Below are 23,713 nucleotides of genomic sequence, written 5' to 3' on the forward strand. Positions count from 1 at the left end.
AGCCCCTTTGATGGACCCATCCTGGCCCCAGGGGCCATTATTTTAAAAACAAACTGAAACTATACTTACCTGAAAATGCTTGCATGTAAATTTGATACCTCGTGGTTCTTGAGAAGAAGACTTCTAAACACCCCTCCCCCCTCCAGAAGTGGTGGTGTTACATTGGTAGTACATTCAAAAAGAATATGTATATCAACCCTATCTACCCCTTGGAATAGAACATGGCCCTTTATTTGAAGTTACTTAAATCCCCTTTACCTAGGGATACTTAGTGCAAAGTTTGGTTGTAACCATTGGTTAAGTGATTCCAAAAATCGGTAAAGAGATTAGAATATATGAAAAGTTTATGACATCCACTGGCAATGAAAATTTCATTTGACACTGGTGTGCTAAAAACAAAATTAGCTCACAAAAAACAAAACCTTGTTACTTTTATTTTTATTGACTAGGTGTAAATGTTTCTGGTTGTATTGCACTTCAAAAATATTTAGAATACAAAGATATACTGTCCAGAGTTAGATTCTGTTAATACGAATGGCCCGAAATCAGAGTCTCTCAAAAAAGCTCAAGACTGCAGTTGGTTTGGTTCAAAATGAAGAAAATTTAAAGTCTGGATTGCATAGAGGCAAAACACTATAGTGAAATTTTCTTACTGTCCATTAGTACATTATGGATGTTCACAAATGAAAAATAATTATCATACAACACAAATCAGAAAATTTGTAATGGATGACAAATGTATATGAAATATATAAAGTCTTTTGGTAATGTATACCAAGTTTAGGCAATGGAAATTTTGAAGTTTTCTTTTACGAAATCTTCCAACACAATATTTTAAATTTTGAAATAAAAGTGAAAGTAATATTATTGTCTTTCTCAAATTTATTCATGTATTCCCACCAAACAGGAAATACGCAATCATGAGTTGTAAAATTATAACTGGTACTGCATGTCACACTCAGATAGCCAAAAATTGTCGTAATGGCTGACCTCCTTTCAAAGCATAGTATCAGTCATATAATATTTGGCTTTTTAAATTATGTGACATAGATGGTTCACTCAGCTGATTAACGTGTGAGGCTGTCAATCTGAATATTATGAGTTTTAAGCCCCACTGGGGTTTTCAATTTTTTTTACTAAAAGCCACATTGTTTTCAATAAGTAATGCAAATTTTAAAATTTTTAAAAATATTTCAAACTATTCTAGATCTTTTATTTTCCATCCAATACAACTATTGTTGACGTGCTATGCCTCCTTAAAATCCACCAAGAAAATATCAAAAAGCTGTGTAGATGCTGAGAAAATTGTAAAGAGAAATTAATTTTCCTACATGCCATTTTAAAAGTGTTACTAAGATAAACATTAGAACTTTTGCATATTGACAAACTACAATGTGTAAGTGCAGAGTACTACTAATATGGAAAAATTCAATAAAATTAATATCTTGTCTTCATGATTAATATCTTCATTGTAAGAGTGGGATATAAATCTTTCACAGATCAACACAGACTCGCATGAAAATTACATGTACAGAATGTATTCAAATAAAGTCTAATGCAACATACATGTAGGTAAAATAAAAACAAATGAAATAGCACTTTTTGTATTCAACATTAATTTCGATCAACATGATTTCCCCCATCCCCACCTTCCTGTTACCAAAAATGGATCTAGCTTGCATAACATCCATGCATGTCTGGTCTGTGAAAAATGCTTATGAATACACTCACTCCAAACTCACTGACATCGCCTGGTGTACAATATTCAGGACCACACTGGGTTAAGTTAACATTGCTGAAATGCAGTATAACTTTATAAACACATCCTATCTAATCCATATCACATTCTAACAATATAAAAAATTTAGTGTGTAAGTTATTCTACCAGTGTAAAGTTTTCAAAACTAACAACTAAATAATTTTAGGCAAAATTTAGTTGTGATATTCTTTATAGTAACAATATAATTAAATCAAGTAAAAATCCCAGTTTGTGATAAAACTACACATGATCCTGGTTAATTGAACTGATTTCGTATTCACACGACAATGAACTAAATTAATCTAACCAACTTCACACCCGTAGCAGATTAACTTACCAACTACAAAAATTGGTTAAGTTATCCAAGTATGAATGGGTATAGATCTAGTGAGTTAGCCCACCATTATCTGAATTAACTCAGATTACTGTGACTTTATACATTAGAAGAGTGAACTGGTCCTGAAGTACACAATGTGTGATAGAAAACAACTGGAAATTTTGTCACAATCAGTGACACCCAAGGCTAGAGAATTAAGTGATAATGCACTTTTTAATATAAATTATTTATGTGCCTACATGTAATTGTTCCCTGTCATAGACACATGACACGCTCGCCACTATTAAAGGGGCACTATTTTATGCTTTATTAGGAGTGGGAACACATGGGCACATAAAGTGCTTATGGTCTAAATATACATGTACATGTAGGTATAGCTACTAAGAACTCAGATGTTCCAAATAATGTGCAAGTCAAGAGTTGTGATGCTGAGAGAGCGGATCAAAGAGAGAGAGAGGGGGGGGGTATAATGAGCTTTGTATTTTGGTGAGATACCGTAGAATTTCATCATTTCAATCACCACCTACACATACACCTTGTTATTGCCATAAATACATACATAGTGATTGTATATAAGGCACACTGAATTGACCATCATGATGCCAGCAACAAAGGTGCTCTATTGCTTTTCAAATGCAATTGTACTTATGTGAATAAATCAAAGAATAAAATCATAATCTAATGTAAAATATATATGGCATTCACATTTATAAAAATATATCATTAATGAAGCTAAGCATGATTAATTCCCCATTATAAATCCTACAATATCTTCATATAAGGTATCAAAACCTGTACCTAGCATGGAACTAGATAATACATGCATGCATTTTTGTTTTAGTGCAGGAAAATATGACGGTTGCATGTAATTTCTTCTATTTCACTTTATCAAGTGCCTGCTTAATCAATGACACGGTATGGTGGGTATATATATATAACACTGCATGTCTCCAATGTCTGCCCTCTGGAAACCAATATCTGCACTTTGTAAAGATTTTTCAAACTTTATAAGGTGATCATTTGTTCAAGCTGACAGAGGTTTCATCTCTTCTTCCTGAGGAGCAGATATTTCTATTTCATCAGTGGGTGGTTTGCGACCAAGACATTTCTGGACAAACGGAATGGCGTAGAGCATGGCACCACTGATGGCCACCATTGTACCCGCTACATGGAAAGAAATGTCGTAACTTCCTGTTCCATCATACAGCCAACCTAAAATCATGCACATATGAAATTTCAATTTTCATAAAAAGGACTACTGCATATCTCTGGAAAACAACAAATTTCCAAGGATCGATCAATTAAAAATTGTATAGTGATGCTACACCGAACGATTGGTGATTCAGAAAAGAATGACTCATACATTATTTTTTCTTCTAGTCTAAAGTTGTTTCAAACACCACCCTTTATCCCATATGTATATCAAAAACATGCAAGTTTCATGTATCAATGAGTACTTACCAGCAATTGGAGGCCCAATGAATGTTGCAAGGCCTTGAAACATCAGCAGTAGTCCAAATGCATTGGTCAGCTTGGAAAGTCCCAACAGGTCCACAAGAACCACAGAGGTCAAACCCACATATACACCTGTAATAATTCAGACCCACATATACACCTGTAACAAATAATTCAGACCCACATATACACCTGTAATAATGCAGACCCACATATACACCTGTAATAATGCAGACCCACATATACATGTACACCTGTAACAAATAATTCAGATCCACATACATGTATACACCTGTAATAATTCAGACCCACATATACATGTACACCTGTAACAAATAATTCAGATCCACATACATGTATACACGTTTATAACAAATAATTCAGACCAATATGAAGCAATTTCAACGTGTGAGTTGCGAGGGAGGCAACAAAATGAGTGTGTGGGGGGGTGGGGGGGATAGTTTGCTGATTGTAGTTCAAGTATTTAATTCTAAGTCGTAAATGTACACCTGTAATGTGATTATACAGACTAAAAATAGTATAACGTGTACCCACACGCCCCCTGTTATTCTCCTTGTCTAATTATGTCAATAATAGTGACCCCGTTGTAACTATTTTGATGAATGTGAAATGAACAATAGACTTCTAGGGATACAAGGACTCGCTGTGTGTCACTAATTGTAGCTGAGTAACTCCATCACGTGCCGATATTTAGAATTCATCATCATGTGATCACAAGCTTTTAAATGTTTAAGAGGCAAATATACATGTATATGCATCATCAAAAGTACTTAAGAGGAAACACTTGAGTAATTATTTACAACTTATGTCGTCGCAAATGATAATTTGTGGTACATGAGTTACAGTAAATTCATCATGAGTGTCTACACTGAGACCGACCTTGAAGAAATACGTGGGAATGATTTTTTTTACTCATACTAATATTTATTGGTTCTAATTTTGATGACATAAAAAGGTTGAGTATGCCCTAAATCATCAAGTTTAGTGGTATATGGCAGGTCAAAACTGAAATGTAGCAATAAAAATGTGTCAACTATTTGTACAACTTTGCTAATTATGGATTGTGTAAAATATGCCTTAATTGTGAGGGTGATTGATTTGTCAGTAGTTAGCGACATTTAACATGTCCATTATAGTCCTATAAGGACAGTGGATCATATTTCTAAAATGTATGCATATCTGTTATGAATTTTTCCTCTTCCCCATAATCGTTCTTACTGTACAATTCTACTTGTTCTTACAGTACAATTCTAGTTTTACATTATATATATATATATATATATATATATATATATATATATATATATACAGATAGATAGAAAGATATAGATAGATAGATGGAAGATCTAGATAGATATATAGAAGATATATATATATATATATATATATATATATACATTGTACACAAAGCCTCTCTTATATGTTTAATTGCCTATTGACATTTGTATATTTACCTAGATGTCAGTATAATTACCTATAAATGCACCAAAGACTGCAGCATAACCGATCAGGAAGGGATAACTGTCACTGAGAGGAGAGAGGGCTGTCGCAATCCCACATATAAACAATGAAGTGTTGTACAGCATCAGTCGATTCACCCAGGGTTTGTCCGCCATCCATCCAAACACCACTCGACCAATAGTGTTTGCAATCCCTATAACAGACACAAGGAATGTGGCATCTGTCTTGTTAATTCCCACCTCATGAGCTCGATCTGGGAGGTATATGTATGGCATGTTAAAACCAATACTGGTGCAAATGTTGGAAATGGTGAAGAGTAAGAAAATGACATCTTTAAGAAGAGAAAAGTCCATCATTTGTCTGATGGCATCCCTCATTTCTGGAGAGAGCCCAAGGCACCGGAACAGACACCAGTCCTGGTCATCAGGGATCACATCCGGGAGTGAGGTTATACTGGTGATAAACAGGTTGGGGTTTGACCGATACTGGGGGATATTGATGAGACTACCACTATAAAAGATGTCCTTTCTGTACATTGGACCAGAAGATGGAGTCAGATGAGATTGCGTAGATGTCTGACGATTGAAAGACTGTTTTGATGGAGAGGCAGATAACGTTTTGGACGCAATGTTGTTTATGGCTCCTTCACTTCTAAACAGTTGATTAGTGTCATTCTGGAGTATCAGATTCTGTAAATGTTTATTAGGAATGGCCAGGGTGTCTTTTGTCCCAGTTTTTTGAATGTCTGGGAGATCCCCCTGCTGATCTGTATATTGAACACCGTTAGATTCTGTGGGTTTTTTCATGAGTTTATCTTTCTCCTCTTGTTTGCCCTTTTCTTCATCATATTCCCTATCTGCATTTTCATGTTTTACAACCAAAGGTCTAAACAAGGCCCCGAACAGAATACAGTTCAGAATGATTCCTGCCTCTATGAGTACAGCTCCTTTCCATGTATACTCATCTACCAATAGTTTGGAGACTGGTGCAAAAATAAAAGTCCCAATGCCTGATCCACAGACGGCAATTCCAGTTGCAAAGGACCGCTTTGACTCAAAATAATGACTGACACTCACTATGGCAGGAAGGTACATTAATCCAAACCCTAGGCCTACAAAAATAAAAATAAAAACCAAACACTTATCTATAATAAATTATTACATTTTTCATTAATTTCTGTCAGAAGTACCTCTTCAGTTTCAGAAAAATTACAAGTTTTTTTTCCAGATAAATATTGAGCCTATCATGGTACTATCAATATCATTTTCTTATTTTTCACACAGAGAGAGGGCATAAATTGCTAATTTGCAATAATTCTGCAATTCACCCTCTCTTAGTCAATCTTCTGTTAAGTGGCCTTATAGAGTTATGGCTAAAACTCTGTGTGACCTTGACTTTTTCAAAAGACCTTGGATGATGATTATGGCACAATATTTCATCATAAGCAATCCCTTGAATAAAGGACATGTATATAAGCATCCATAATCTCTGCACTCTAAAGCCTGATGACTCAAATACATTGTGTTGTCAATCCTTGGGACCATAAACCTCTTACAAATGACCTTATAGTATAATGGATCATGAAACACCCTCTAGCAGTTAAAGCTCTAACCAGTCTTACAGCTTAAAACTGACAATATCAATCTGAAAATACAACATGCATAGGACCATATAGTAGATTGCATTTCTACAGATTTATGTCCCTTAATGATATTCTCTGAACACATAATGTCTACAAATTAACAAGAACTGTGAAGATATACAGTCATTTAAGTTAAACCTTGTTATCTCAAACTCCATGGGAACGAGAAAAAACTTTGAGATATATAAGGATTCGAAATATCGAGGGTAAACTACTCAAAGAATAAGTGGTCGGGACTTTCGATCACTTCGACATATTCCATGGCATTTGAGATATCAGTGTTCGAGATACCAACATTCAACTGTATATAAAGATGATTCTTGTACACCCCCCCCCCTTTTTTTATTATAAAAATCTATCTTTACCTGAAAGAATGCCAAAACTAAAGAAGAGATAGTAAATGTTGGGTGCAAACAGACTAAGGATGAAACCAACTGCTGCAATGATGGCTCCCACTATCGTCACTGAGCGGCAACCATATCTGTTGGTCAAGGCACTCGCTAATGGTCCTAGAATACACAAAATACACAGTATGACATACAGGCGCTTTATTGTAATAAGTCAATAAGAAGTATACAGATTTGAATATTATAAATATTCTAGCTAGCTGATTAACTGTCACTTAAAATTTCCAGTCATTTGGAGTGAATGGACATTCAACAGATACCTTGGAGTTTAAAGATCGATCATCAAACAATTAAAACCTCTCGGAATGCTGACTAATAATTTTTGCAATCATGCACTGACTGTTAATTCATTTTGAAAGTCTATAGCTACATGTATAAGATGATATTCTAATCCTTAATCATCCGTTTGTGATTTAGAAGTAATTAAATTAAAACCTTTTAAACTATGCAATCACGGCTGATGCAAGTAGCTGCATTAAAATGGAACAAAGGAATTGAAATGATTTTCCAACATTTTGACAATCATAATTAACATTTTGGTCATTCTTAATGAGTTATTATATAGAGCATATATATTGTATGTAAATTAATGTTTACATGCATGTCTGGCTAATTACTAGTGCATGTAATTGAAAAACAAACCCAAAAAATGCTCATTGGTTCTATAAACATCTGTTGTACGTAACTTAATATTTCTAACAGAAAGATAAAATTTCATCAAAATTTTAAGCAGCAATCAACATTTTTAGTTCCGATGCAAGCACTGTAAATATATATATATATATATATTATATATATATATATACACACACACACACATGTATATACTTAATGAAATTTCATTATCTATGGAATTGAGAAAGTCATTCTCTGGTTTTTTCCAAAAGAAGATGATGGCTAATTACTTCAATCAGTACAGACCTAGCTCACTATGAGAGAGAGATAAAGCATGGATGTATTATTCTAGCTCGATAAAGTGGTCACAATCTAGGCACGAATGGGGAAATCTTCAGTAAAATGCTTAGCTAAATTAGAACTCAAAATCTTGTTCACAGATGTACCATGTTGTGCACAAGTAAAGAATATAAACTAAAATCAGAGACATTATATATAGCAATGTATTTTTCATGTCGAAAAAAGTTGCTGGCATAGTTAGACCTATAGTAAACTGCTGGATCTTGGACATTTACCTAATACATTGAAAATCTGCCACTCAGTGAACATATTCCTTGTCTTAAAATAAAATAAATGTGTGTTTTTGGTTTCCTAGCCCTACCTTCCTTTTTGCTGCCAACCCTAAAAATTTTTATTGACAATATATACAAGTATATAAATCAAATAAAAAATTTCAATTTTCAAACTGGAGGTTTTTTGGGGGTTTTTTTGCATTCCGAGTTTCTGACTACTATTAATCTTCAAAAAGTAATTGTAATGTATATATATAGACAGGCATTCAAAGTGTATCAATGTAAGATTTCAAACCGAATGTTTCATTAGAATAAAATGTTTTACCTACCTACCCTACCTAAATTTTTGGGGAGTGAAATAGGAAACACACATATATTTTATTTTGGCCTTATTACTCTTTGAATTAATTGCCTCATACAAAATTATTAAGTCATCACTAGAATACCCAAATTCTGTCTTTAATTATATACTCATCATGTTTGTAGATGTATTATATATATATATATATATATATATATATATATATATAATACATCAATCCCGGTAGGGGCGGAAGTGGGTATCCAAATAAAGTGAAATTTTCAGTGCTTTATATTAAATATTTCTTCAGTTAGGGCAGTTATGTTCATTTAAGAGTTCATTGCTATTTCTGTGCTTTATATACATGTATATATATATATATATATATATATATATATACACACACACACAGTTGTATATATAATATATGGATAAACGCAGTATTAAGTCTTCCCCGGAAGACATGTGTCGCCTGCTAGTTCATTCTATATGTAATATATCACGTATAATGTTGAAAAAGTAAATTATTGAAATGGTTTTTGTCACTAAACAGGAAGTTGATAAGCGACAGATTCGAAAATGTCTTACACAATACAGTTGGCCACACTGATGCTCTGTGCCAAATATCAGGGAGTTGCCCCATGTGGTTCTTGAGAAAACTGTGACAGAAATTTGTTTGCTGTAAAAAATTCTAAGTCCCGGCAAACAGGAAGTTGATAAGCGACAGATTCGAAAATGTCTTACACAATACAGTTGGCCACACTGATGCTCTGTGCCAAATATCAGGGAGTTGCCCCATGTGGTTCTTGAGAAAACTGTGACAGAAATTTGTTTGCTGTAAAAAATTCTAAGTCCCGGCAAACAGGAAGTTGATAAGCGACAGATTCGAAAATGTCTTACACAATACAGTTGGCCACACTGATGTTCTGTGCCAAATATCAGGGAGTTGCCCCATGTGGTTCTTGAGAAAACTGTGACAGAAATTTTTTGTGACGACGACGACGCCAGACGACGACGCAGGACGACGCAAGACGACGGATAGTGATCCCTATATGTCGCCACTGCGTAACGCAGGTGACACAAAAACAATGGTATAGAAGACATTTGTTCCATGCAATATAATTTGTGCAGTATACTATTCACGTATGTGATAATAATGTTGTTACTTAAGATAAGATATACAATGTAGATGTATATATCTACTAGAGATTTCTGACCTCAATTTCTATAGCTGATTTGAATGATTGACCAGTTTATAACAACGCAAATAATAGGTATGTCAATGGGTTGGAATTTGGCATGCATTATGCAAATGACTTCTGCCCAGAATAACTTGGCTAGTCTTCAAAAATTGTTGATTTGCTATAATGTGACGATTCATAAAATGTATCTTTTGTTCCATTATCAGAATACTGTGTAATGTAAATTGAAAGAGATAGTGTCAAGAGTTGGGGTGCAGTAAGTCATTTCATCAATATCACAATACATGTATGTCAACAAAATATGTAATTGTCATCCAATGCACTTTAATTATGAGGGCTTTAATAATTTGAGTTGGGCACCTTTCCCCATATTACCTTCCTATCTACATATGTATACTTACTTCTAAAATGATGTGCTGTAAGTATTACAGCAAACGGACAATCTTTAAAAGGATAAGGTCTATATATGAGAGAGCAGGAATATGTGCATGACCAGCATATTGCATATCTATTTCCAAAATTTTAACTATAACTACTAAATAAGAGTCTGAGTGTCCAGATTAATGAGATTTGATTGTATTAGGGTCCATTAATTCTATCACAGGTAAATTACCACTGGAAAATAGACTAAAAGACTTGGTTTAACTGGTCAAATTACAAGTGGTTTTCATTTTACAGTTTCAAAAGGGAAATCATTAATCATGCATACCAAAAACAAAAAAACAAAACTGCATACCCCTCCTTTCTTCCAATTTCTTATACACAAGATGTGTATCCCATGGCAACTCTAACAGCAGTTCATACCAGCACTTACTATCATAGCAGGGAATATCATACATGTATTCCATAAAACGAAAGTTCCTGTGAAAACTCCAGTTTAGTGTATAAATGGATTTAGACATTGAATATCATTCATACCATTGGTTGTTTATTAATAGAAATATGATAAAAAATAGAAATATAATCATAATTAAGTGCAATTGAAATATCTAATAGGGACATATACCTTCACGAAATTTGCCAAAAAATCCTATTTCCAGTCTTGTACTAAGTAGATATATACATGTATGTACTGTGTTATAATTTCAGTGTTTCCATTTTGAGTATTTTCCCAGTTTTATTTATTACTCAGTGATTGTTAATCACTAATTAGAACTGATGAATGTAGTACACGTCTGTCCTATTAGCTGGAACCCCATTCAATATAATTCACTTTCCAGTCCTATATTTTTCAGGTTTGTACCTGACTGTCTATGCTTTTGTAGAGGTCATGCAGTGTGCAAGGTTGGAATCATTCATCATGAACACAGGAATCGTGTGATGTCTAAATGCATGCTTCCTGTGAGTATTAAAAATTTAAAAATCATGGGAAAATAAATGGGCCTAAACTAGAGCTGTCCTGAGAGCATGTACATGGTAGTGTTAGATACATTGTACATGGCTTTTCTACTGACTCATTCTCAATCAGTAAAACACTGGACTGTCATGCCAGAGGTCCTGAGTTCAATCCTCACCAGGGAAATAAAACAGTCTCTGTTATACTAATATACAACCAGATGAACTTTCTACAGTCAATTTTTTTTATATTACCTTAGATTATGTTCATTATATATCTGTGATAACTTAAATCATAAAAAACCCATTTTATTTTATCAGTATTCCATTGACCTGATTATGTTCATTATGCATCTACAATCATTACTTAAATTGTAAAATAGTTTATCAGTATTCAATTGACCTCATCTTTGACCATTCATCCTTAGGTACTAGAGATGACAGATGTTCATGTACTATCAATTTAAGTATGCAATCATCATACAGAGAAACAGATTATCATTATCATGATATCAGTAAAATCGGTGAATCCGTCTGGATGATAGTAAATTTTGGACTTACCAACGAGCAAAGTGACACCTGGGACAAGTGACCCCACCCACGCAGTCTCTCCTTTTCCTCCCTTGAAGTAAGTCAAGAACTCCATGTAGAATACTCCAAAAGAGTAGACGATTCCATCAGCCACCACATGAAGCAGGAATGACCCCAGTACCACGAACCAGCCCCAACCCCCGTCTGGTGGGGTGGGCATGCTGTCTACTCCCACACCGTGTTTTCCTTTTCCCCTACCTTTGCCCATTACTGCTTAACTGAATGTCAAAGATGTGATTTCAAAATATGAAATCAATAAAGCAACAAAATATCACAATGGCAGGACAGTTTACAATATTGCTGATTTGAATTCCACACTGGTATAACTATTTTTGGGTCTGTGAATTGTTTTATTGCAGGAAATTAAAGATGTCAACCTCCAGCTCTCTGGAAATAATCACTGGAAGGTTCCAAGAAATTCCCAAAGGTTTGATTGGCTAGCAGAAAGTGAGTATCTCCAACGGAAAGATGCAACAAGTAACTTTCCATGTAGTCTGCAGGGTGGAATGGATTTTCCTCCAATTAAAGCATTAATCCGTATCAAATGTTGGATCAAACTGTGACAGACTTGTGTTGGCCGTATAGAGCTATTTTGTCAATTCTTAATGCACAACACTTCAGTAAGATGCAGTCATTATAGTAAAGAGGGGGCCAGAAATCCACTTCTAACAAAACGTGTTCTGAGAAGGTAATTTCTGTTGGCTGAAAAAACTGCTGGATGGCTTACAAATTGAGAAACACGCACTGATCACTCACTTAGGTGACCACATGACCTGTGAAAATGGCACTATCAAGTGGATTGTCTCTGAAAAAGTAGCAAACAAAATAAAGATCAATGTTTATCAAAATCAAATCATCTTATTTACATTCATATACATGTCAAGTGGTTTTATCTCCCAAATCAACATGTCACCTACAAATGCTGGACAAAGTCAAATTAAACTTATAACTTTAAATTTTTACTGAGAATTACCAAAAGATTAACATTTAACATATTTCATCTAGAGTCAAACAAGTATACCTTTCAATTCTACATGTACTAGCTTGTATCTTAGTAATGATTACCTTGAACAATTTTAATAATGCAACTAAAATTGTCCTTTTATAAAATTGTAATGGCATTTTTCATAGATCATATCCTGTAGTCTACATTAAATGTTTTGATGATGGAGCAACTGCATGCTGTTTTAGTCCTACCTTTCAGCATTATTGCATTAAAAGCATTAATATGATCTTTACAAAGGATATACACCAGACCATCATTATAAAAATATATACTTTGATCAATAAAAATTTAAAGTGTCATTGACATGCAAGTCTTTTACATGGAGAGTTGGATGCACGACCATCCCCCCATAGTACCCAATACTAAATCATTTAACTTAGCAGGACTTAATGGCAATAACATATAACTATTTCCTATTTCTTTCAAATTGCTTTATATAATATTATCTATACTGAAGGATATAGAAATAATGGAGACTGTATGGATGCAATGTAAATAAAGCATAAATCTTCTTTTCACTGTAAATAATCTTTTATTGTAAACATGCAAGCAATGATAATAAGAAAAACCGACCACCTTAAGATGAGCTTTGATACTTTTATCTGTGATCTGTGACTACTAAGGATTTGCCTTTCGCAGATCTAAGAGCACTGCACTATTTTCACTTCAATGCTATTGCATAATTACCCTGTAATCTGGCAAATTCCCCTAACATAATTTGTATTACTAATCAATGATATTCATCTGTGTATCATTTCTATTACAATTCAGTTAATGCAAATGATCTCTCATGATAGTGCCAGGTTCACAGTGATCGAGTTAGTTTACTATAAAGTCAATTATAATTATTTTACTGTAGTCCCGAGACCGACTTCATGTGATGCTCTTCGGGGGTGGGATCAAAAGTTCAATGTCCGACAAAAATTCTAATTCACATAGTTTTCACCAAGACCTCCCCACCCTCCTTTAAAACTAAATATGATGAATGTTGAACCTAATCAATTAATTAATAAGTAAAAACATAACGATTATAAATACGTCACACTCTGCATACCTTTTCTACTGTTTATTCACAAATAAAAGTGTACATTAAAACCATTAAATGTTCATTAAAATCTAATATTATCAAGTCATTTTTAACATTCATTTGTCGTTTTTCTTTTTCCACTAAGTGTAATTAATGTCGGATGACAGAAACTTACGGTTGATTTTATCCCCCTTCCGCTAACTATTTGAATTTAGATTTTTATCCGACATAGAGCTTTAAAAATTTGATCTTGTCCCTAATATTAATCAAATTAATCAAAAATGAAAGATAAAACTTCACATAACATATAACAACTCTTGGAAAAAAACTCCACACGTTACCTATTCAAAAATCAATAAAATAATATAAAAGTTCACTAATATTCTTGATCAAATACACATTGTATCGAATTCATGCAGCTCAGACGGCGGGGGTCACTATATATATAACACTCCACAATTAAAACCTACCATTGTTTCCTGTTGCCAAAGTTCAATGATGATACACTGTGTAAAAGATGGAATTTGTGCATTTTGATTTCACATTATACATTATTTACAGATGCATGTGTAATTGACCAGAGTCAGGATCAATAGCAGAATGACTTTAGGCAATATCATTGCTGGTTTCATAACAATGTGTTAATTCAGTTATACCAGACATTGGCTTGTTCTTCCTTAACATAGGGTATTTAAAATACGGCGTTTTCTGAGTAATCCTTTTAGCGCCAGTTTACTGTGCACTAATATGACCTTATAACAAAGACTTTGTTCCCTCAAATTCATCTTAGAGAAAAAAATAACTTGAGGCAATTAAATTGTCCTATTAAGCTATCAAGGACCGATACCCACTATGAGGCTCATCCAAACTGCTGTAGATTTTAAACATGACCTACCACAAATTTAAAGCCCATATTCATACAAGCTTGTGATTTACTGTTGCTTAAATGTTAAAAAGTGATGACCTGAACATAAAATTTGAATTTAATCATGTAAACTTAAACTTGAGTAAATGACTTAATATAGGGTACGTATGATCAGTACAGATAATTTTAGGCCTGGATGAGTATATCCGTAAACACTGATTCCTTCTTATTATGACCTGTACATGAAATGACTTTCTCTCTGTGACCTTAACTTTATAATGACCTTGAGCCAATTAGACATGACACATCTTCATTGTGTCATGCATGAGTATTTAAAATTCCTTTAACTATTAAAAGTTATGACCTGCATATGAAAAACATTTTTTCTTTACATTTTCACCCAATGGCCTTCAACTTCAGTATATGATTTTGGTTCAAGGTCATGACATATTATAACCTTCAAGTTATAAGTAGCCTACAGGTCAGATATGAGCAGTTTTTAAATTAATCAAACATCAAAATTTGGACTTTTTCACCTAATGACCTTGGTACTTGGGGTCATGACACACGTCCCTCGATCACGTCATAAAGAATCTTTGTGTCAAGTATGAGCAATAAATGTCTCTAGGTTACAAAGTTATTGCCCAGACAGGATTTTCAAAGACAGCTGACAATTAGTTGTGAGGCCCATAACAAACATCTGTAGTTGCCTTTGATGAACATTATCAAAGTAGCAACATTCTGCTCTCTAAGAGAAGATTTTTATAGAATTCCCCTTTGAAACTTTTGCTGCATTGCGGTCCAAACCCTCCCTTCATGTAAGCATGTATGGTATGAATATATAGTTAATTCATTGTGTTTCGTTGTTCACCAGAAGATATTTCGCCTTTATTATATTCATCTATAAGATGGTTCATGAACCCCTATTGTGGCCCCATCATGGACCCAAGAGCAAAGGCCTTAAAGGGACTGGTTCACATTTTTGAAATAAATATATTTCATTTCTGATGCTAAACATTAAATATATAAATTGTTAAAAGTTGACAACCAAAATTTGGACCTTCCTAATGCAAGGATAACAGCAATATCTGTGTTATTGTAAAGAAAACTCAAGCCTTGTTTATGTAATAAAATGTTAATTCAATTAAAGCATCGTAAGTTTGCACAAACACAAATTTAACTTTTAAATGGCACATTTACCTAAAGAATACTTGAAATGTGATATATATCATAAACTGAAGATTGATAACCATACCTTTTTCAAACTTTGCAAACAATACCTAAATCTATAATTATTCAACAAATGATAAACTCTCTATCATGAGCTTCTGTCATAATATCATTAACCTTATAATTTTTTTTGTGAAACCTTTTAAACACATCAGACAATTTTTGATATCTAGAATAATTATCCTTTTCTGCATATACTAGCTATTCCTGTATTCATTAGCACCCCATAGTGCCCATACTGATGAAAGACTTTACATAATATATGCTATATAGCTATCTTAAAACTATATAATTTTGGATCCATCTTAGAGTTGGACCCTGGGATTGAAAAATTCACAATTTTGCTACACATCTTTCTGATTTTCTTAGATATGAACCTAGTTATTATAAGCAAAATTTAAGATAAGTCTTTCAAATGATAAAGACAATAATCACTAAGATAATTTTGGCACCACCATGAAACTAAAATACCTATAACCCCAAAATCATGAAATTATAGGGCTACCTGCTCCTCCTTTCAATCTAGTTTCAATAGTATTAAAGAAGATGTTATTTAAGTGTTTTACACATAAACATCATATGTCAAGTTTGACCTTGACCTGGAATTAGAACCTCTATAGCCCAGGGACCATGAAATCTTCTGTAACAATTATAGTAGAGGTCTTCCTGTTCTATACTTGATTATGCATTTAGTTTTTCTTACAGATGTTTGGTTGTAGAGTAGAATTTGGACAATTGGTAAATTTTTAGCAATTTGCAGGAGTCCTGAAATTTACAATTTATGTCCCCCTTGTCCCAAAGATGCTTCATGCCAAATTTGAAAAGAATTGAAATAGTTATATTGTTATCAAGAAGTTAAAAATGTTCAATTGTTGGATATGATGCACAGCAATGGAATCAGTGTCACCTGCACCCAGTGACTCAGGTGTCCTATACAAATACTAATTAAGATTCAAAGAAACTTCTGTACTCAGATGTCATCAAAATACATCAAATATTAAAGAATATAGCATCACAATATCTCTGAAGTGTTGGATAATTAATCAATGTGTTTGTGAACAGGAAACAATAATGACAAAATGAACTTGAATGTTTCAAGAATAGACATCACCTTCCCTGTGTATAATTACAGAACATAATGAACAGACAGGCAGATGACAGCAATCCCATAGTAATTCACAGACAACAAAGTCACTCATTTGCAAGTTTGTTCAACCATACAATAAAAGATCAATTAATGGATGAAACAGTACATGATGCAGAGGAGTTTATCAAAAGTTTAAATTTCTACCTCAGGACATTCATTCACAGCTTAATCAACACTGATTAAAAAATCTTTTCAATAAATATAATTATTGATTACCAATACCTGCTCAAAAAAGTATACATGATGTATATTCCACATTTCCAATTTAGAAACCATATACAAAGACACAGCTTGGAACTCTGAGAGCACCAAACATCAAATAACAACTTAAACTACCAGAATCTGCGGTGTCTTATTCCTGATCCTCCAGCACAATATCCATCCCACTCCTTACAAGCAAACAGACGCAGTGCATAAACAATGATACCGTTTACACACATCACTCTTCGTTACATTTAACAATCTTCTAATGAGTAATTGTGTACAAAATATTCAGAGAACTTATCCCACAGAAATGATGCTGTCATGGTGTACCTGACTGCCAAAGACACTAGACTATTGTGTGGTGCCACACCTTCAGCTTTATATTTCACACCTAATTACATTCATTCGTTTGAATCACATTGCTGGAAAATTCTTCACAGCAAAAACAGCATCAGTTCATCTTTGAGATCAAGATCGCTTATATGTTGTGTATATAATAATAGGACAAGTAAACACATGAATTGTTTTTTCTCTCTCTATTTCTATGCGTTTGACACATTTCACTTGATCTTGAATGAAAATATCAACAGCTTGACACTGAATCTTCTTTTAAGCTTTGGTACCTGGTCCTGAGGTGCCAGAATATATTTTCTTTATACAGCATGCTTCAATAAGGTTGTGGGGTGAATGAGTGCTCAAAAATATATTTCTTCAGGTATCCCCCTGTTATCAATTTATGAAACACTTCCCTAGTTATATTCTACACAGATTAAAGAAATGATAATCGGCATATATTTTCATGCTCCTCAACATTTTTTGCACAATTATTGGAAATATCAAATAATTGATAAAATATTAACAATAGGTCCATGGGACACATCACTCACCTGAGTCAACTTGGCTCATAATTAAAGATTTTTCCTATATATTCGCATGTAAAACATTGATCCCTATTGTGGCCCCAATCTACTCCCGGGGGCCATGAATTTTTCAAAATTGAATCTGGACTATGTCAGGAAGCTTTCATGGGAATGTAAACTTTTCTGGCCCAGTGATTTTTCAGAAGAAAATTTTTAATGATCTTTACTACATATTTGTATGTAAACTCTGATCCCCTATTGTTGCCTCATCTTACCCCAGGGGGCCATGATTTTGACAAACTTGAATCTGCACTATGTCAGGAAGCTTTCATGTAAATCTCAGCTTTTCTGGCTCAGTGGTTCTTGAAAAGATGATTTTTAAATGACCCCACCCTATTTTTGCATTTTTGTGATTATCTCCCCTTTGAAAGGGACATGACCCTTCATTTGAACAAACCTGAAAGCCCTTCACCAACGGATGCTTTTGGCAAAGTTTGGTTGAAATTGGCCCAGTGGTTCTGGAGAAGAAGTCGAAAATGTAAAAAGTTTACAGACAGACAACAGGCGATCAGAAAAATTCACTTGAGCTTTCAGCTCAGGTGAGCTAAAAATATTACACCAGCTTTTTATTCTCCATCTGTTGAGGATTAAATATGAAGGGATTCAATGTTTTAAGATAAGTCAGTACTTCAGGGTGATGGGGTTAACTGTCTAAATAGGCTAAGAGCTACGACACTGACTGGTCAATAGGTCAGGTAAGGTTATTGACAGATGTCAGTCAATACCCATCAGATAAAGGTATGGTGTGGTAAACTAGATTATAAATGATTAGAACTATAAATCTATGATGCTTGAACACCTGAATGTATGGTTAAGATGTATTTTAACTCCTGAATGAATATATTAAAGTTATCACTGTTATTAAGGAGGGATGACACTCCTGATAAATCTGATATGAATAGAAAGTGGAGGATATGTCAAATAATATTTTGAAATAGAAAACTTTCAAAAGTTACCTTGTTTAGTGAAAAATACAGTTTTAGTAGTAAGTAATCTGAAAAAATAAAATAAAATCCCTGCTAGACTCAAACCCATGATCCACAGATTAGCAATTGATCAACACATTCACATACCCAGTTAGGCAATTAGATTTAAAAGGAATATACATGTACAAGCATTGCTCTTATTGATATTTTCATTCATATTAAGTCAGCCATTATGACCATGTGATATTCCTCCTTAAGAGTTAAGGTTATGGTCATAGACTGCATATCATACAGATTCTGACAATTCCAGGACATATTAAGAGCAATTAGGTCACCTCTACAATAGAAGCGATGACCAGATCTCTATAATAAAGTTATTATAATGACAATATCTCTATGATAGTCAATATGATCATAGTTCTAAATAAAGACACATACTGACCAAATCTCTATGAAAAAGGCAATGGACAGATCTCTATAATAAAGAACATGAACAGTTCTCTACAATAAAGAACATGAACAGTTCTCTACAATAAAGACAATGAACAGATCTATAATAAAGACAATGAACAGTTCTCTACAATAAAGACAATGAACATCTCTACAATAAAGACAATGAACATCTCTACAATAAAGACAATATATATATATTATTACTACAGTAACTTGATCTGAAGAGTCGGATCACGTCGAGTTGACAGGCGCGGATCATCAGATCACACGAGTCGCAAAGCGTCGAGTTTGATCTGATGATTCACGCCTGTCAACTCGACGTGATCCAACTCTTTGGATCAAGTTACTGTAGTAATGATAAATTTATTATGTACCCCCTTATGCATGTTAAATCCACATTTATAAGATAATAAATGTAATCCAAATTATCAAAAACACAGACATACCATGAAATTATGTTTTGTCTACTCAGTTTTGTTTTGTGACACGGTCAATATTTTCCACAAATAACGTTGCGTTGATGCATTGTGACGATGGCATCAGTTTCAGCGGATACTGATACGGAATCAGAAAACCACAGTGTGGTGATCCTGAAAACAGGATCACACGCTGTGAAATCCACAGTATCAAAGAACGATACATTGATGGGTATATAATAAATAGACATCTCTACATAAAGACATTGAACTGTGTTTTAACACAATCTGAGCAAACTGGTATATATAATACCTTAATTATTATACTATGCCCTTTCAATATACATGTTTTTTACTTTTCAGTAATTCACCTTTCAACTTTACATAATCAAATTTGTTAAGGAATAATTGTCCATGTTATTTGTATCAAGGAGGATTTACAAACAAATTGGATGCATAGGGTATTTATTTCTACAAATCATCTCATTCCTGTTTCCAATGTTTATATTAAAACCTCCATAATACATTGCTTAAAGTAATTCCACCCTCCTGTGATGTCATCAGATTTTGCAAAATCAATGATTTGGTTAGATTTATGCATGATAAGAACATACATTTTGTTGGAGTCTTTTCCTATAGTTATTGTAAAAAATCTTGTTAAAAATAAAATATTTCAAAAGTCTAAGTTATAGATGAATAATCAATGATACGTTTCAAAATATTGAATCCAAGGGCAATAACTCTGTTTCTATTGATTTCTTTATCAAGTCTATTATGCGATGATTTCCTTTATTTTTTACAGACATTTTGTATATTTTTGTGAAGATACAGTTTCATGTAATTGTTATGAATGCTACTATATCGTCATAACCAGTTTGTATGGAATTTTAATAACGCTGTTCAAGGAAAATTGCAATTTTCTGACGGTGATATATGATTCTGTTTATGTACGTCTTACATTTTAAGAAGTGTGTTGACCTATTTATTTTATTTGATAATTTGTTAGGTTTAACTCTAATGAATGGAAATAAATACACATTTTAAACCTGTATCAGATAAAACTGCGAGTATGGTTACCTTAAGGCAATTCCACTCCTGTAGAATTATACATGTAGGTTCAATCTTCTATTTGATTGTTGATTCTTCAAATAACATATCTTAGTAACAAATAAAAATGATAAAATAAGTATGTTGGGGTATTGATAATTTTTTTTTTTATCAATTAGCACACATATACCTGTATCAACGTCAGAAAATTGCAATTTTCCTTAAACAGCATTATCAAAATTTCACAAGAACTGGTTAAAACGATGTAATAGTATTCATAACAATTTCATGAAACTGTTTCTTTAAAATATATACAAAATGTTTGGGAAAAATAAAGGAAATCTATATGATAACATAATGGACTTGATAAATAATTTAATGAAAACAGAGTTATTGCCCTTGGATTCAATATTTTGAAACATATAATTGACTATTGATATATAACTTAGACTTTTGAAATATTCTATGGTTTACAAGATTTTTTACAATAGCTATTGAAAAAGACTCTAACAAAATTTAAGTTCCTGTTATGCGCAAATCTTATTGAATCATTGACTTTGCGAAATCTTATGACAGGAGGGTGGAACTACGTTAATTAATCATATCATCATATTTTTTCAGTCACATTAAAGAAGAAAGTGATTGATAAATCTATATTCCCGTAATGCAGGAAAAGCTTTACAGGCATCATGAAATGTATATGTTTAAATTGATGTCATATAAACAAACTATCAACTACAGGAATTCAGAATTCATGCAGTCACACAATCATTTTCAGAATTTATAAAGAATATGAAATCATTTCCTTATGAATTTATAAAATTTTATCATTAAATCATCAAACTCGTAAAAGAATATGATGCATGTAGTTGATATCCATGAAGAAAATTCATGTTGCCTAAGCTTAGTATAATGTATATATCTCAAATCAAGAATATATTTTCCATTGAAAAAATGCTTGCATGAGTAGAAATACAGATATATCTGCAAATGTTTACAAACTTGCAAACACAATAGAGAACTTAACCGAATTGTAAAAAAACCCAGTCAACGTAAACAGATAAAATCCAAAAGACCTTGTTGACATAATCTTAGCCAAATTGTAGTTGACCTTGCGACAGCGGACCTATTTAACAATAGATCTGAAGATTATATTACATACTAATCAATGGCAGTGGGATAAATTTCTACAAATTTAAAATCCCAATGAATTTGGGAACTCTAGCAATATACGCAGTTACAATATATATATATATACAAATGTATATATATATATACATTTGATAAACAAAATTCTCAATGTGTAAAAGATCAAAATATCACTTCAGAACCAAATATGGGTTAATACATGTATATATTTACTAAGTACAAAACAAAATAATTTTTGTGTATCAGAATCTGCAGTACATATAAAATGATTGTAATATGATCTCCTTAAACTACATCCCTATTTAATTCTTTTCAGTTTACAAGTCTTAAGTATATAAACATTATCAAATAATGTGCAGACACATTAACCACATGTCCATACAAATGCTTCAACCTAAGATCAGAATCTGCATCAACAAGCCCAGTAAATATTTATAAGCTAGCACACATTGTCTGCCTTCATCAAAATTCAAAGAAAGTCAAAGATGAACAAAGAAATATGCTATAACTGACTCAGCCTTCACATTGATATAAACATGCTTACTTAGCTGTGTAGTCATAGGTCAAGATAAAACATTTCCCTGTGATAATGTACATATATCCAGCATCAGCGATCCCTCTCTCATACAGACATCATGTGACACACAGCTGATGCATTGATCCAGCAACAATTAATATTCAGCTTGTATTTGTTTATACTGGTCATGTGATTAACATGTGATGAAGCCAATATATTGATCTGACGTTACTTTAGAGAAATCAAAAGAATTGTATTCATTGATTCTGGTTGTTTCAGCATAACTAATCTCAGATACTGATATGATGTATCATTACTACTGAAGCTATAAATAGTTCACTGAATGCATGCACATGTATTTCTGTAAATCAGCTGATCAGTGTATACAGAACATCTGTTAATTCATACTCTAGCTGTAACAATAGCAAATTTTTACCATATTACTTATAGGTAGAAATAATAGAATCTTAATTTTTGCTCCAACAAAACCTTACCTTTAAGACTTTCCCTTTGTTGTTGATCAAAACGTAAAAATCCAATAATTAGCTGTAAGTAAATCACACAGTCTTATTCAAAGTCAGTCGATCTTCACCACCTGAAAAATCAATAGGGAAATAGCTACTTGTGCTTTAGTGTGACACAAATTTATGACTAAATCTTAATCCCTTGATGACTACCTGAAATTCAACTACTTGTGCAATATGGTTCAAGGGGTGTTTTCCCACTGTGACTGTATAAATAACATTTCTGCACCACAATTTAAAAAGCAACTGCTAAAAATAGCTTCCTTTAAGTGTGCACTGTCAATCAGCATTATATCCAACACATTAGAAATGCATCTACAATACTTCATTTCTTTATCCAATTTATATCCATATGTTAAAATGTGTATATTCTACCATCTATCATCATGCACACCATTACATATTATGCAAGTTAACTTACAATATCATCTTGTCAGCTTGCCACATACTCCTTTCCAGGTAGTATAACTCTGAAACAAATATTTGAAAAAAATTCTGATATGCATTGAAAATATATATGCACATTTCAAAAAAATTTCTGTGCCCATCATTTCCTTGTCAGCAGCACCTCTCAGGAAATTGAT

The 23,713-nt window shown here is 33.1% G+C and overlaps 1 protein-coding gene and 1 long non-coding RNA gene across 11 annotated transcripts; one reads left to right on the forward strand and one right to left on the reverse strand.

Moving 5' to 3' along the window:
* Positions 1-426: 426 nt before the first annotated feature.
* LOC125658290 (monocarboxylate transporter 9-like) lies at positions 427-23,690 on the reverse strand. 10 transcript variants are annotated; one of them, XM_056149386.1, is made up of 8 exons: positions 23,100-23,206; positions 19,054-19,091; positions 14,202-14,237; positions 11,669-12,503; positions 7,041-7,184; positions 5,047-6,144; positions 3,558-3,683; positions 427-3,308 (listed from the first exon to the last, which is right to left on the reverse strand). In XM_056149386.1, the coding sequence occupies exons 4-8, from the start codon at positions 11,904-11,906 to the stop codon at positions 3,121-3,123; spliced, it is 1,794 nt and encodes a 597-aa protein (XP_056005361.1). In that variant the 5' UTR covers positions 11,907-12,503; positions 14,202-14,237; positions 19,054-19,091; positions 23,100-23,206; the 3' UTR covers positions 427-3,120. The 10 variants fall into 10 exon arrangements, with proteins under 10 accessions (XP_056005361.1, XP_056005364.1, XP_056005360.1 ...); XM_056149389.1 differs by lacking the exons at positions 14,202-14,237; positions 19,054-19,091 and adding an exon at positions 23,551-23,690 and having other exon boundaries at positions 23,100-23,200; XM_056149385.1 differs by lacking the exons at positions 14,202-14,237; positions 19,054-19,091 and adding an exon at positions 23,283-23,375 and having other exon boundaries at positions 23,100-23,200.
* LOC130050183 (uncharacterized) lies at positions 9,012-11,674 on the forward strand. The gene is made up of 3 exons (XR_008798597.1): positions 9,012-9,661; positions 11,008-11,113; positions 11,536-11,674. It is a non-coding gene; the product is annotated as an uncharacterized LOC130050183 (long non-coding RNA).
* Positions 23,691-23,713: the final 23 nt, after the last annotated feature.

This window comes from Ostrea edulis, chromosome 9 (genome assembly GCF_947568905.1).
Source record: "Ostrea edulis chromosome 9, xbOstEdul1.1, whole genome shotgun sequence".
Classification (NCBI taxonomy): Eukaryota; Metazoa; Mollusca; class Bivalvia; order Ostreida; family Ostreidae; genus Ostrea; species Ostrea edulis.